The 16,534-nt window shown below is 52.8% G+C and overlaps 1 protein-coding gene across 5 annotated transcripts in view; it reads right to left on the bottom strand.

Moving 5' to 3' along the window:
* RFX2 (regulatory factor X2) overlaps positions 1-16,534 on the bottom strand; it is a 92,664-nt gene that overhangs the window by 8,734 nt on the left and 67,396 nt on the right. For 4 of the 5 annotated variants that reach the window (XM_070373841.1, XM_070373842.1, XM_070373844.1 and 1 more), the window contains 8 exons: positions 12,425-12,499; positions 7,426-7,607; positions 6,109-6,228; positions 3,890-4,005; positions 2,892-3,010; positions 2,493-2,602; positions 2,074-2,228; positions 948-1,045 (listed from right to left, as the gene is read on the bottom strand). In XM_070373841.1, coding sequence (XP_070229942.1) covers positions 948-1,045; positions 2,074-2,228; positions 2,493-2,602; positions 2,892-3,010; positions 3,890-4,005; positions 6,109-6,228; positions 7,426-7,607; positions 12,425-12,499 — 975 coding nt within the window. The remainder of the gene's footprint in view (positions 1-947; positions 1,046-2,073; positions 2,229-2,492; positions 2,603-2,891; positions 3,011-3,889; positions 4,006-6,108; positions 6,229-7,425; positions 7,608-12,424; positions 12,500-16,534) is intronic. The other variant, XM_070373843.1, reaches the window with a different exon arrangement.

The following is a 16,534-nucleotide window of genomic DNA, read 5'->3' as shown; positions in this document are numbered from 1 at the left end:
CCGGGTGAGCCTGTGTCTGCTCAGGGAGAGTGCAGGAGGAGGGGTGGGAAGGGTGGGTCCAGCAGGGACCCACACTCTGGACAGGCTCAAAGACCCCAAAACTGAAGATCAATGAGGGACACGCATCGAGTGGCATCTATCGTGGGTGCCGAGCACAGGTGAGGCAGAATTCAGGGCGGCAGCTCTCTGGGTTGGATGGTTAAAAATACTGATTCCAGGGCGCCACTGGACCAGACACTCTGGTAGTGTGGCATGGAAATCTTCAATTTTATTTTCAAAGCATTTTAATTATTATTTTTTTGCCACACCCTGTGGCTTGTGGGATCTTAGTTCCCCTACCAGGGACTGCAACTGGGTCCTCAGCAATGAGACTGCAAAGTCCTAACCACTGGACTCCAGGGAATTACTGAAATCTGCAATTTTCAACAGCTTCCCAGGCAATTCCTGTACATCCGGAAGTTTGAGACTCACTGGCCTCAGGGATAATTCCAGGTTGAGGGTGGGACAGGCAGACCAGATGCCCATATCTAGCCCCACCTGTGCGAGGCTGTAGGAACGTTTGAGATAGGAACGTGATCACCTCTTCTCTACAAGGAGGCCTCGTCTCCACATTCTACAGTCTCATCTGTGGTCAAGGCTATAGCAAAAAGGGCGACCACAAAAAGATTGAATCCCCCTCCTACAGTGAGCAGAGAAATATTCAACTTGTTCCAATTCAGTCCAAAAGTCTCCCAACAAAGACAACTGCCAGCACCCACCCTCCAGCAGAGGCATCCCTGGCCCTTCAGGGAGGACCCCTTATCCTTAGGACACTCGGGAGAAGCCTGCTTTCTCTGGAGCCCAGGGGCCTCAAGTTCCCCCGGGACAGAGAGGAGTCCCCTCCCTTCACAGCACAAGGTGCTCCCGGGGTGACGGTGTGGTCTGGAAGCCCAGACCCTGACCATTACCTTGGTCTGGATGACCTGCTGTGGGAAGTCGCTCATGGCATTGGTCAACCAGCCTTCCAAGCTTTTGGCAAAGTTGCGGATGGCTTGTGTTAGGGTACCTGGGGACACAAGCCATGGTATTAGTTGTGAGAAAGGCAGCCTCCTCCGTCAGAATCAGCTCAAGTGCAAGAGATGCACACGCCGTGGAAATCACCCCCACCGAGAACAAGCAACACAGACGAGAAGAGATTGAGGATTTGGGGCTCTTATGAGGGAGCCACTGAGTAGGAACACTGAGTGGACCCTGACACCAGTGCCAGCCCTGCATCGCTCATCTCTGCTTATCTATGTCTACACTGGCGGTTCTCACCCCAGCGACCCCGCCCCAGATGACAAAAGACCATGTCTGGGTACATCTGTGGCTACCATGACCAGGGGGCTTCTGGCGGCCAGTGGGTAGGGGACGCTGCTCCACACCCCACAGTGCTGAGGGGGAGAGCCCCTGATACATACAAATGTATGTAAATGTATTCTACAGACTTCCAAATTTGAGACAGCTTGCAATAAATGAAACACTTTTTTTTTTGAAAAACCAAAAAAAAATCCCAGTGTTATGAAAAGAAAGATACCTCAATTTCAAACCTTAACACAGAGACTCTAAAAGAACACTGCACTGAACAGTTTCCAGGAAGGCAAGGCCAAAGGACAAGGGCAATGATTTTGCTATTTGCCTTTTACTGGCATAAAAGCACAGGCCAGCTTATCAAAAAGACGGAGGTTCCCCAGCGCTAACAGACAGGGGTGTTTACAGAGAGGCCTTGGGGAAGTGAGGCTCAGAGCCTGGCCCCCTCACTCTCACGGGGTGGGGACCCCACCCTCAGGGGCCTGAGAGCCCCAGGGAGAACTCCTAGGAAGGGGGCCAGCAGGCGGGCGCCTCCTAGTGGTGGGCGTGTCAGCGCCTCCGGAAGCCACGGGGCGAGTGGGGACAGACCCCTGGGATGGTCCCCAGAGTATCAATCGGACCAGATGAGTGGGGGCGCGGTGCGGGCGGGCCAAGAAGGGGCGGGGCGGGCGCTCACTGGGCGCTCGCGGGGGCGGGGCCAGGAAGGGGTGGAGCGTTCACTGGGTGTCGGGGCAGGGCGCTCACTAGGCACGGGCCGAAGCACGTCCGGAATAAGGATCTCCACCAGCGCCTGGTACAGGATATGGTCGCAGGTCCTCATCCACCGGAGGACGGGGTCGCACTTGCACAGAGACACCAGCTTGTCCTTGGGGAGGACGGCGCCTTCTGGTTCCTCGTCACTGCAGGGGACGGGGGACACCAGGGAACACGGGTCAGCCGTCGGCTCAGGGGCGGCTCTCCTGGGATAGATGAGCCGGGTGAGGCTGCAGGACTGCCCGGTGCATGCCAGCTCCCCGTCCCGTGGTCACCCTGAGACCAAACGCGCACGAGGGTGTCTGAGCGCCAGTTCTTGGAAAGCTAGAGCATGTGTCTGAGGGTGGTCTGCAGGGTAAACCCGGGCCGCTGAAGAAGGCCACATCTGGGGGCCGAGGGGCAGGCAGTACCTGGCGGGTAGAGAGGTGGGACCATCGCTAGAGGATTTAGAATTCCAGAAGGAGAGCCACAGCTTCTCAATATAGTGGAACTGGAGGTTCATGACGACGTCTAAAGTGGCCTAGGAGTAAACGCACTGGTTAAACACATCCATGTGCGCAGGTGTCTGTCGTCAGAACACACTGGCAAGCAGCCGGGCTGCAGTGGGGTCTTTCCAAACCCAGAGAGACCATGAGAAGGGATGGGGTGAACAAAGGGAGAGTCCATCTACTCCTCGGCCACAGGGAGGGAGGCTGGTGCTGTCTGCTCCCTGTCGCCCACCAGGGACACCCAGGGATACTCTGGCGCTGGCCCCGTGCAGCTGAGCGAGGCTCCCACTGGAGCACCGGGGCCGGGCTTGGGGCAGTCACCTCGCAGTGCCGCCGGTAGGCCAGCTGGAGGGCCTTGACGTCGTGCAGCGTGATGCTCTCCTGCAGCAGGATGCTGCCCAGGTCGGGTGCCGGGAACTCGGGGAAGACGTGGGACACATCTGGAGGAGGAAGGTGGGGGTCAGCAGGGCCGAGGATGGCGTGCAGGAGCTGCCGGCAGGCCGGCAGGCTGGGGACACTGCTGGGATGTGCTAGTGGCCCCACCGCAGCCCCAAGGATGGAGTCCTGGCTCCCCTCTCCGCCACACAACCTTTAAGCTTCGGTTTTCTCAGATTCAGGGTGGGGACGACTTTGTCAGCTCCTGGTGATGTTAAGTATGCATGCACACCACACACACACACACAAAGGAGGGCAGGGGGCCTAGCACACAGCAGGCTCTCCACTCCCACCAGCAAGGGGGCGGCCAGTGTGTGGGGTGAGAGCCTCTCCAGGGGGCCCTCACTCCGGAGGGTTCTGTTGGGGCTCAAACATACACTGAAGTGCACAGAGCACCCCGTGTGTGTGCACCTCCTGCGGCTGCCCTGGGAAGTGGGCTGAGTCAAGACGCTTTCTTGTTGCTCCGGAGTAGTGACTGTTTGGGCTGGGGAGGGACCCTCCCAGGGAAGAGGGCCAGGCTGCCCTGTGTCGGGGCCCCCAGGAGGGGCCAGGCTCAGAGGGGTCAGACTCAAAGTACATCTAGTCTTCTTTCCGATGGGCATTTCATTTTATTTATTTTTTTCTGATGGTCACTTTACTCCATTTTGGAGGGATTAATATCCATTAATATGGGAGGCACATGCTGATAATTCAAAAACCTCAGTAATTCCACAAAGAAGGTCTACTCGAATTTGAAAAGGTGGCAGTAAAGAAAGCTGTCTGAAGTAGCCCTTTAGATGCTGCTGGTGCTGAAACCCACCCCAGAGGTGCTGAGTGGCTCCGGGCCCTGTGCCAGGGTGGGGGGGGGGGTGGGGGTGGAGGCAGGGGTTGGGGGTGTGTCTCACCGATGTACTGCTGGTGGTGCTGGCTCTGGGCAGCCATAGCCTGCTCGGGCGTGCTGTGCAGGCTGCTATGCGAGCCACTCTCCCCAAGGCTGTCCGTCTTCTGGGCTGGCCGGTACCTGGCAGGGAACACGTGAGCCACCATGAGGCTCTAATGGCACTCCCCAGAAGGGGCTGGAGGACTGGACAGGATTTGGTTTTGGGAGGGTGTGTAATTTTTAAAAACTTGTGGTCAAATAGAACACACAAAATTTACCATTGGGACCACTTTCAAGTGCACAGCTCAGCAGCATTAAGTCCATTCACACTGTTGGGCAACCATCCCCACTATCCATCTCCAGAACTTTCTCATTTCCTCAGACTGAAACTCTGTCTCATTTAAACACTCACTCCCCATCCCCTCCCCCAGCCTCTGGCCCTGTCTACTGCCTGTCTCTGTGGATCTGACTCTAGGGACCTCCTGCGGGTGGAAAAGACAGTGTTTGTCCTTCTGTGTCTGGCTTCTCTTCCTGAAGGTCATGTCCTCAGGGTTCACCAATGCTGTATCAGAGCTCAGAATCCCCTCCCTTTTAGGGCTGCATAATACTCCACCATGTGATTGGACCACATTAGTTCGTCCATCATCTGTTGCTTTTATGTGTATATATTCTAATAATCCTCTCTTAGAAGACAGTGAACTTCTTTACATAGGCTCCCAAACGTCTATTATATGGTCTCAAAGCAAATTCTGAGACTTTGTTTTGCCCTCAGCCAGAAAGCAGTGGACAGCCTGTCTAGGCAGCAAACTGAGCAACTAACAGAGACGGGCTTCCTGGGGTACCTGTCTGGAGCCCAGATGGACAAGGGGGATCCAGCTTGAAGGAGGAGTTCCTTTTCTTGTGGGACATGGGGCCAGGCTCGCTGGGAGGTGGGAGGACGTGGCTCAGATGTGCATGGCCCTCCTGACTGGGAGATGGGCTCCCCCTGCCAATGGCACAAGCCTGTCGCCATGAAACATGCACCGAAATCCTCCAGGAGCTCTCAGGGGCCTGAGCCCCACAAAGGAAGCTGGACCCCTTTTCTGGGGAAAACCAGGAAGAGGAGGAACTGCTGGTTTCAGAGAACACTGCAGACTCCCTCCTGTAACCTCCAATTCCTGTAATTGGCCATGTAGTTTGGAGTCACCGGGACCCCTTAAGCAGCTAAAATGGGGTGTCAGCCATGCAGCTCAATGAAGGCACGAAGGTGCCAAGTGGAGGTGAGTGGGGTGCACCCCTGCCCTGGAGCTGAGTAGACTCTGGAAAGGGGCTTGGGACACAGCGGGGCAGAGGGGTGACTGGAAGGGGCCAGGGAGGTGACATTCCAGTGGGGCCCTGAACCAGGTATCTCCAACTAGGGTGGTGAGAGGGCCATTTCTGCCACCTGCTTTGAAATATAGTTTGACTCCCACCTGGCCACACCTGTGCCTTCACGCCTGGTGTGTAATGACTTTCGTGCTACACAGGCAGAGCTGAAGACACCCCATAGACAGCGTCTGCCTGCAAAGCCGGGGGTATGTGCTCTCTGTCCCTTTACAGAAAAACTGTGCTGATTCCTGCTTTAAAAGGCGAGTAGGTGTGTGACGCACAGAGAACATTCCCGAAAATGACCAGGCCTTTCCAGCCATCAGACCCAAAGGTCAGGAAGAAGCAACGGCTTCAGTGCACAAGCCTCTTTTTCCTGCTTCTGGGGCTGTGTTCAATGTTCTTTCTTTCTTTGTAGACAGGGAGGAAAAATGCAAGATTGTGATTCTAACTCTACGGCACTATGCAAAAGGCAAAAATGGGAGCAAGTAAAACAAAGAGCAGCGCTTACTAGAGGCGGACGGGGAGGAGTGCAACAGGAGGAGCGGGGCGAGTCTTCGGGGCAGTGAAACTATTCTGTATGGTCCTATGATGGTGGATACATGTCATTACAGCTCTGTCCAAACTCACAGAATGTACGCACAAAGAGTGAACCCTAACGTCAGCTGTGGACCCAGCGTGACAAAGATAGATCTGTGTGGGTTCACCGACCATAACAGAGGCCCGGCATCGGAGGTGTCCTGCTGGCCTCACTCCATGCCGAGTGGAAGTGAAAGGCTGACCTTCATCCACCTCCAGGATGTGGTCAATGGCCCAGAAACCCCCTCCCTCCATTCCCCCCCAGTGAAAACTCGCAGGCTGGCCGGCTGGTCCTCAGCTGGCCTGAGGCAGCTCACCCACCTGGGCTTCTGATGCACCGGCTGCTGCCGCATGGCCATGTACTGCGTGTCCTCCTGCAGCCGGTTCAGGGGCGAGTCTGGCTTCAGGCGGATCCCGTAGTAATGGTACTTGGAGTTGCCCCTGGGAACCGAACGTCTGGGTCAGCTCTCTTTGCTGGGGTCCTGAACTGCGAGACTGGGGCTCTGTCCCGGTCGCCTCCCTGGGCTCTCGGGGCCCATGTTCCCTGGACCGTGTGGGGAGTGTTCACAGACCGGTCCGTGGTCAGAGAAGTTCAGGAAATTCTGTAGACTTTGCTCTCTGGGAGATTCTACCTTAGTTTATTATGGGGGAAATGATGATCAAAGGGTTTTGAACGATTTCTTTAAGAAGACAGGTCAGAAGGGACTCCTAGGAAGGGAGAACAGACACGCGGCCTTGCAGACACCCTGCTTCCCCTGCTGCCACGTCTCCTGAGCTGGAAACATGGGCAAGTAGGTGGAGTCTGGGCCCCTCCCACAGGAAGTGTGAGTGGAACCAGTGCTGAGAGGTGGAGAGCAGGGACTGAGCCCCAGTCTTGAGGCAGCATCCAGGACCCTGGGAAGGTGGAGGGCCCGGAAGCCTTCTGGAAAGGCCCAGGGCAGTGGTGGTCATGCCCCTGAAACCAGGGCCCAGCTGCCCCTCCTCCCCCATCCATTCATAGTTTGTAAGAATCTCCTCTGTCAAGGATCCCAAGGTGGCAGAGAACTCCCCAGGATGCCAGTTTCACAGAGGGTGCAGGTGAACCCTGATACCCACATGCATGCTCCTTTACCTAACCTGGCAGGCCAGAGGCCACGGCCATGCAGGGTGGCCTCACACATGGGCCAAGCCCCTGCTCTGAGCATAGCATGGCTGTCTTTTTCTAGCAGGAGGACCTGATTGCTCTTGTGGGGTAAGTTTCCTGCTCATGACAGTCCCTGGCTGCTCTCACCCAAGGGCAGCCCTCAGTGGGCCAGTCCAGGCTCAGCAAAAAGCATCAAGACACGGTGAATCCCACTCTGCTAGACAACCTGGAGGCTGCTGTTTAAAAAGTTGGTTACCATGAAAAATTTCAAATAAAGAGAGAGAGCTGAGGGGAAGCCTGTGTCCTGTCCCTAGGAGATGAGTGACCACTGCCCCTCCCCACTGGGGGTGGTCTGGCTGCTGCCCATTCGGACCAAGTCCAGGGGCACCTGGAGCTGTGGACATCAGGAGGCGTGGAGAGGAGGGTGCCTCGCACTCTCTGAAAGCTGGGTGTCTGGATAAGGGCAGGGGGTGGGCAGGCAGGTCAGGGGCTGCCAGCCTCCCCCAGGGACCCACCTGGTGCCCAGCCGCCGCGTCCGCAGACCCATGAACACGGAGCGGATTAGCTTCCCAAAGGAGGCAGCGTTCACCGGGTCCAGCTTGTGCTCCTGACAGTGCCGCAGGTAGTGGTTGTAGAGTGAACTTCTGGGGAGACTCACACCCTCCGCGGTCTCGTAATTATCCAGGAGCCACTGCAGCTGGATGGAGAAGACATGCCTGATGCTGACGTGGACCCACCGGGACCATCACACGTCACATGCTGGCCCACCCCGAACATGACCGGGAGACTCACGGCTACTGTCACCAATTCGGGGTCAAGAGTCCTGGGCACACTCATTAATCAGTAGCTTCTGTTTACTCATTTGTTTATTCCCTCCATTTCTAGCCAGACTTTCAGGTTCCCTGTCTTAATTTATAAAAACCTGAACGAGATGGAGACCTTAGGGTCTGTCTTCATCATCAATGAAAGCCCCCCAGGTCCTGCACACCAAACGTTTCCTAAACCCATGGGGACAGAGATCATCTGATGCCAAGAGAAAGACGGATGAAGGCGAGCTCAACGGTCCGTCAGCACGGCGCCCAAGGTAAGGGAACATCACCGATGTTCCTGTACTCACAACCCAGAGAGAGAGAGAGAGAGAGAGAGAGAGAGAGAGAGAGAGAGAGAGGAAGACAAATGGCCAAGATTTGTGCTCAGGTTGGGGGACGGTCTACAGGCTCTGTGAAGGCAGAGCCTCATGTGCCGCCTGAGCAAGCACCGGGGTCTATGCAGGCGCACTGCCGGATGCCGCGACCTGGCGTCATCCCCACCCGCTGAGCATCACTCGTCAGCGACACTACACGACCAGGAGGCCCAGTTTCCTCCCTACACAGCTCTGCCTCACCCATGGCAAACCCACTGCTGGGGTCCCAGCACCTTCACGCAAGCATAGTGAGAGGGTGACAGGATCACCTTTTGGTTCTGGGTGATTCTGTGCCATTTTCTCTGCCGATATTGGCATGATTTCTATGTCAGTAGCAAATAAAATAAAGAGAATCTTTTCCAGGAAAGAGTACATTTTTAGCCACACTTGTGATCTGTCTGGATTGCACTCTTGATGATACAGTCAAATCCCTTTTTTAATGAGGGAAGCCACAGAACCCAACACTCCCGCTGGCTCTGGGCTCCCTGGTGGCACAGGACCCCTGAACACATGTGCTCCTAACCTATAAATAGGGGGCGGGGGCTCGATGATCAGACTTGCCCACCCACCCAACGCCTCTGTCCTTCAGGGTATTTTTTCCATTCTTGGGAGCAAATGCTCCTGACTGTGGCTCCTGAGCCACCCTCACTCTGTTCATATAATTCAGCTTTGCATCTGTCCATCTATCCACTGCTCATTCTTGCTGGAGGACTGACCCACAAAAAATAAGTAAAATGCCCAGAATGAGAGCCGGTGCTGTTATGAGGAAAATCCAGGAGAGGGAGCTGGGAGCTCCAGGGATGGGGCAGTGGGGAGGAGCTGAGGGAGTGAGTTGAGGGAAGGTGTCCCACGCAGAGGGTACAGCATATGCAAAGGCCCTGGGGCACGACTGTGCCTGGTGTGTTGGAGGAACAGTAGGGAGGTCCATGTGGCTGAAGCAGAGTGAGTAAGGGGGAGAGAGGGAGAAAGGGAGGGCAGGAAGGGGATGGGGCAGGTCGTGCAGGGCCTTCTGGGCCACGGGGAGGCCTCGGGTTTTTACTCCAAGGAGGTGGGAGCCCTGGAGGTCTGTGCGCATAGGAAGGGAGGGGCCTGATCCAGGTTTTTAGCAGGACCACTCTGGCAGCTGCCATGAGAAGGGCCTGAAAGCTGAGCAAGAGCTGGCTAGCAGGTGGCTGCTACAGTCTCAGGGAGATTTGGGGGCTGGGGGTGGGGTGAGAGGCTGTGGCCATAGTGGGAGGGGTGGGAGGAGCAGTCTGACTCTGGGTGGTTCTGAACATGCACTCCTGGAGCACTGGGTGTGGCTGCAGCTGGAGGGGGAGGCAAGGTAGAGCCCCCAGCAGGACCTCGATGTCCTAGGTGAGCTGGGAAGATGGCAGGAGGCGAGGGAGTTGTGGGCTTGGGGTGGGGTTTGGGGTCCAGCCCTTAATACCTGCGTGGTGCTGCTCCTCCAGGCAGGAAGGCACCTTGGACACTTGAGGATGCAGCTGAGGGGAGCAGCGAGGGGGTTTCAGAGACTCCAAAACACAGCAGTCCAACCTCGATCACCACTGGAAGCATTTGTCACATGATCTGTAGCAGCTTCTGGGCAGAGGACCAGCCCCCAGAGCTGCCAGTTCCAGCCCAGCCCCACCCCAGATTGCAGGGCATGGCTCTGTCATGGTGCTACTGCTGCTGCTGCTAAGTCGCTTCAGTCGTGTCCGACTCTGCGATCCCATAGACGGCAGCCCACCAGGCTCCCCCGTCCCTGGGATTCTCCAGGCAAGAACACTGGAGTGGGTTGCCAGTTCCTTCTCCAATGCATGAAAGTGAAAAGTGAAAGTGAAGTCGCTCAGTCGTGTCCAACTCCTAGCGACCCCAAGAACTGCAGCCCACCAGGCCCCTCTGTCCGTGGGATTTTCCAGGCAAGAGTACTGGAGTGGGGTGCCACTGCCTTCTCCACACGGTGCCACTACTGAAGGCTAAATCATTTTTTAAGATATGCGTTTCTTGAGTTAAAAAACAAAGTCATATAATCTGAATGATTCATCTAAAAGCAGGTCCTTCTCCCAGGGGAGGAATGGTAGATTATGCAGTAGGCCAAGGTCACTTCTGCAGGGACCCACGACGGGGGCCTTCTCCAGACAGATCGGGGGACAGCAGAGGGGCAGCCCTGGGGGGTGGTGTGTGCCTGGCTAGTGTGGATGCACCCAGGGGCCGCAGACACCCTAGCCGGCTACGGTGTCTCCATCCCCAGAGCCTCCTTCCTCCAAAACAGCTGTTCTTCGTTTCCTGCCACCAAATTACCACTCCTCCGTTTCAGAGATGCCTTGGGGCCCACTTTCTCTCTCAGGGGCTCCCACACCAGGCCAGAAGTTCCCTTCAACCCACACCCCACCTTGTCCGAGCCCCCAGGGCAGCCTGGGGAGCTCAAGTGACCCTGACATCAGAATGGGTCTAGAAAGCACAGGCCAGCCTTCCCAGGGTCCGGGCATCTCGCTGCCCCGCACCAGGCTCGTCTGCCTGGGTATGGGGACTGCGGTCGGTGGCGCCCATGTCAACTGTCTCCAGTGAGCATGGTCGGGGAGGACCACGAAGGGCTCTCTCTGCAGGACACACAGCCGCCGGTCGCCAGGCCACACCCCAGCTCTCTCCTCGTTCTCCCGGCCCAGACAACCTCCTGGAGGTTTTCCACCAGTTAGCGCACGAGGGTCACTCTTTCCAGAGACCTTATTCCTCTCCTCTTTGAGTTACCAAGCCCCAGATCCTACTTCTCAAGCTCCCGATGGAAGAAAACGACTCAACAAGCCAGCAGGGAGCAAACGGACTCAGAGAGGTTCTTCCTGCTCGGAGTTTAAACTCAGGAATGGATGCTAGTTTGGGGGAAGCAGCCAAGGAAAGCCCACCTTCCAGAGGAGAAGTGTCAGAAAGTCAGAGGCAGCCCTGCGGCCAAAGACAACTGCGCCTGCGTTTCGCGTAGACATTGTAGATTTCCCGCGGCCACGCCCCCGCCCGGGCCACGCACACCCTTCCTTCCTCGTGCCTCTCTGAGCTCTGGGCCTCGCAGGAGGTGCCGCTGCTGCGCTGTCGGCTCGAGAGCTGAAGAGCCCTGATCCCAGAGCGGAGAATGTGTCCTGACGACTTTCTACTCGCTCTGCTTGGAGTCTAAGGTTGCTTTTCCTCTGAGGTTCAGCTTGGGGGCTGCAGTCGCTGGCCACGCCTGTGCCCTGCCGCTCCACAAACCCACCCTCCCACCCCCGCCGGCCCGAACAGTTCACTTTGAACTTCAGCCAGTATAAAAGTCTTCCTGGGGTCACATTTGGAGTTGGGTTTGACTAATGGGGATTTCTTCTCTTTGATGTTTTAATTCTCCAAGGAACGTCCAATCCCAAGCCAAGTGCCAGAGAAAAGATGCCAAAAGCACGTTCTGACTGCTGCCACCTGTCCCTTCTTCAGAATGCTGAACCAATTTCCAGTTATGTTAAAGCTGAATTCAGAGTTTAGGTAAAGGGAACAGGGAGGAGTTTGGGGAAGAATGGTGCTTTCCGTCCTCAACTGTCCCTGGAAGCTGAGCCTCTGCGCTGTCAGCCCTTCCTGCCCCCATCCTGCCCCGAAAAACCAGTAGGAGGCAAGGCCACTTTTGCTATCCTGGCCTGAAACCTGTGATGACAGTGTTCCCATCAGAGAAGGGGCTTAGGCAGCTAAAATCAGTAGGATTTAGTTGATTTGCCCTTTCTCAAATTCTTTTTTTTTTTTTTGGCCACACTGTGTCAGATCTATTTCCCTGACCAGGGACTGAACCCATGACGCATTGGGAGCCTTAGCCACTGGACGGCCAGGGAAGTCCTTCAAATTACCAGTTTTTTTTTTTTTTTTTAAGAGCTAATCACAGAATTAGCCAAGAACCTTTATGGCAGCCCCCATAAAATCCGGTGTCATTTTTTGGTGGTGCTTGTTTGAGTATGAATTTATTACAATGCTATCCTCTGCCAGGCCAGGTGGGCAGGATGTTAGGTATTAGGTACACTAAGCAGTTTAATCCCTGTCCCACCAGGAGGGAGGCGCTGTTATTCTCCTCTCACAAAGGAAGAGTTCATCTTGATTTCCTTTAGCTGTAGAAGGATATTTTTGCTGAATTCTAGGTTGGCTTCCCCCCTTCCCCTTTTTGGCACTTTAAAGGTGTCAACTCATTGTTTTCTTTTTTTGGTCTCACTGCACAGCTTGCCAGATCTCAGTTCTGGGATCAGGGATTGAACCTGTGGTCATGGCCACCAGGAAACGCCCTGTTTGATTTTAAAATGCCTATGTAGTTGACAGGCAGAGCAGGGCAGACCAGCAGGTCGACGCACACTTACATGGCTGTTGAGTAAACCGCTTTTGTGAGAGGTGATCCCTTCGCTTTTTTGGAGGTTTTCAATCGCCATTTCAAGCTAAAGAAAATGTGCGCAGAAACAAAAGAAAATGGAAAAAAAAAAAGGAAATCAGATAGTTAGCATCAGCCAAGATTTGTTTGTATTAATATCCAAACAAAGATCCGCGTGCCTATGGAATAGAAACCAGGCTGGACACAGGCAGGGGGTGGGTTAGGTGAGGGATGGATTGTGAGGGGGTAGTGAAGCCTTGGCCCGGAGTGTTACTTCATCACATGCAAAGGCACCCAAAGCCCGTCAGACACCAGCAGCAGGTGGGGTCCTCCCGTCTATACGGGCCGGTCTACATGGGCAGCCAAGTTTTAACAAGTCTGGATGTGAGCATGCACAACAGGAAGACTTAGTGGCTGTGTAAGTTCAAGTTTAAGCGAAGTCAGCATAATTCTGACGCTGCTGCTCCCCACACCCGTCACGTGCGCTGGGAGACTCAGAGGACCACTGATGGTGGGGACAGATTGTGGCGCTGGTTTCCAGGTCAGCCTGTCATGTTGCAATGCCCAGGGTCTCCTGGCTGCAGGCTTTGGGAGAACACCAAGAGGCCACGACCCCAGCCCTGCCATTGCGGGGCACAGGTTCCTGGGGCCACAGAGATGGGACTGAGTGGCGGGCAGTCATGTGCAGTTTACAAGGGGGCCCTTCCTGGGAGAGGGCTTCTGAGATAGAATCTCAGGCCTCAGAGGTGAGGGCTGAGGGGCCACAGCAGGTCTCTGCAAAGGAAGAGACACCTGGTCATGTGTGGCAACCATCACATCTGAGCCCAACTCTTTTTTTTTTTTAATTTATTTTAATTTTAATTTTTGTTGCACTGGGTCTTTGTCACTGTGTGCAGGCTTTCTCTAGTTACGGAGAGCAGGGGCTACTCTCTAATTGTGGTATACAGGCTTAGTTGCCGCGAGGCATATGGGATCTTCCTGGACCAGGGATTGAACCGGTGTCCCCTGCCTTGCAAGGTAGACTGTTAATCACTGGACCACCAGGGAAGCCCCTGAGCCCAACTCTTTCATGGAAAATGCAAATGTGAGCTCTGCTGGAAGAAATGACCCTTCAGGACCCAGGGGAGGCAAAGACCACAGAGATGCTTCTGTAAAGCCCAGCGCATTCAGAAGGTACGGGTGGACCAGTTCCTGGAGCCGTGTTCAGGAACGAGGGGCTTCTGCTTCACCCACCGCCACTTCTGACCATGGCTGAGAATGTCCATTCTCACCACTGCTATTTGACATTGTACTGGAAGTTCTAGCCAGGGCCATAGGAGTAAAAGGAAATAGGAAATAAATAGGAAATAAAAGGCATCCACATGGAAGAGGAAGAAGCAAAACTACCTCCATTTTCAGATAGCATGATCTTAAATATGGAAAATTCTGAAGGATCCACAAAAAAAACTATAAGCACCAGAGTTGCAAGATACAAGATGCATATACAAAAATCAATTATTTTGAACAATGAATGATATGAAAATGAAATGAGGAAAACAGTCCTATTTGAAACAGTATCAAAGAGAATAAAATACCTAGAATAAAATATGTTTCACCAAGGAGGTGAAATAATTGTACACTGAAAAAGCCATGAAACATTTCAAGAACTTAAAGATGATCAGAACAAACAAAGACAGCCTATGTTCATGGACTGGAAGACTTACTATTAAGAGGATAATACTCTCCTAACTGATCTATAGGCGCAATGCAATCTCTATCAAAATTCTCTACACAGCTTCCAGGTGCCTTCTCAAATTGATAAGCTGATCTTAAAATTCATATGGCATTGCAGGGGACCCCAAGTATCAAAACAATCTTGAAAAAGAAGTACCAAGTTGGAAGACTCACAAGTCCTCATTTCAAAACTGATTACAAAGTCAGTAACCAAAGCAGTGCAGGACCAGCATAGGACAGACACAGAGAACAGTGGGATGGGATTGAGAGTCCAGAAAGAAACCCATGCATCCGGGGTCAACTGACTTTCAACAAGGGTGTTCAGACCAGTCAGTGGAGAAAGAAGACACTTTTCAACAAATGGTGGTGGGATAAATAGACAGCCTCGTGCAAAGGAATGAAGAGGGACCTCGCCTCACAGCATATACCAAAATCAATTCAAAATGGGCCAAAGAACTGCATGTAAGAGCTAAAACAGCAAAACCCCTAGAGGAAAACCTGAAGTAATCATGTAAAATAAGGTTATTTCCATGACCTTGGATTTGGGAATTGATTCTTAGAAACGACACCAAAAGTAAAATTTAAAAAAAGGTAAAAAATGTTTAAAAGATAAATTGGATTTCATCAAAATTAAAAACTTTTGTACATTGAAGAACACTATCAAGACAGTGAAAAGACAACCCACGGAATGGAGGAACATATTTGCAAATCATATCTCTAATCAGGGCCTATATCCAGAATATTATAAAGAACTCTCACAACTCAAAACCAAAATGACAAAATGACCTGATTAGAAAATGGGCAAAAGTCTAGAATAGATATGTCTCCAATAAGCACATTAAAAAGATGCTCAACCTCATTAGTCATTAGGGAAATACAAACCAAACCACAATGAGGTACCACTTTATACCCACGAGGTTGGTTAGTAAAAGAAATAAGAAAAATATTAATGACAAGTGTTGGCAAGGATGGGGAGGAATTGGGAACCCTTGTCCATTGCTGGTGGGAATGCAAAATGGTTCAGCCACTGTGGTAGACATTTGTTAAACATAAAGTCGGTTAAGCCACATGACCCAGCAATGCCACTAGACCCAAGGTAATTGAAAACAGGTGTTCTAACAAAAACTTGCCCATAGTAGTGTTATTCATAATGACAAGAAAGCAGAAAAATGCAAAGGTCAGTCACGGATGAATGGATAAACAAGAGATGGTCCACACGTACAAGAGAATATTATTCACACCCCAGAGGAGTGAAGCACTGACACATGTTACAATGTGGCTGAGCCTTGAAAATATGATGCTCAGTGCAAGAGGCCAGACACAAAAGGCCACGTGGGAGGGGTTCTAGTGGGAGGGGTTCACTGGGAGGCGTTCATTTGTCCAGAACAGGTGAATCCATGGAGACAGAAGGCAGATCAGTTTAGTTGCCGGGGGCTGGAGGGGGAAGGAATGGGGTGGGGGGGAGGGTGACTCCTAACTGGTACAGGGTGATGAGAATGTTCTGGAACTCGATAGGGTAATGGTTACACAACATTGTGAAAATGTACCAAATGCCACTGGTTTGTACCCTTTTACATAATTAAAATGGTGCATTTTTATGTTCTGTGAAATTTACCTCAATGAAAACTATATAATTAAAAAAACTTTAGTCTCACTTGCAATTTGAATGAATCTTTTTACTCACATGCCTGGTTTTGTAACACTGTGCACCGGTCACTTGGAAAATATTGGTTCACCAAGTTTGCAGATCTTCCAAATACTGACACATTTCATCATACAATATCGAAAACATCCAGTCATTTCAGCAAGATACCAGTTTTCCAAAATTAAATTTTTTTTTTGTAGAATATATTGGCAATAAAATCTGTCAGTTGTTTCCCTGGATGTGTCAGGCTCACAGCTGTTCATTTTTGAGAAAATGCGGGCCAGATCTCCAGGTCTGAATAATCATAATTTATCTGTCATCCTTTCAAGGAAAAATAGCACTTCATGCATTCATAGACTGCAGCCTGCCAGGCTCCTCTGTCCATGGGGATTCTCCAGGCAAGAATGCTGGAGTGGGTTGCCATGTGCTACTCCAGGAGATCTTCCCAACCTGGGGACTGAACGCAGGTCTCCTGCACTGAAGTCAGGTTCATTACTGAGTGAGCCAGCAGAGCTACTTGCTAGCTGTGGTTCCAGGGCTTCTCACTGCAGTGGCTTCTCTTATTGCAGAGCACAGGCTCTAAGGTGCACGGGCTTCAGCAGTTTCGACTTGTGGGCTCTAGAGTACAGGCTCAGTAAGTAGTTGTGGCACACAGGCATGTGGGATCTTCCCAGATCAGGGATCGAATCTGTGTCCCCTGCATTGGCAGGTGGATTCTTAACCACTGGAGCATCAGGGAAGCCC

Source organism: Bos mutus, chromosome 7 (assembly GCF_027580195.1).
Source record: "Bos mutus isolate GX-2022 chromosome 7, NWIPB_WYAK_1.1, whole genome shotgun sequence".
Classification (NCBI taxonomy): Eukaryota; Metazoa; Chordata; class Mammalia; order Artiodactyla; family Bovidae; genus Bos; species Bos mutus.
This window is presented reverse-complemented; position numbering and strand designations above follow the sequence as displayed.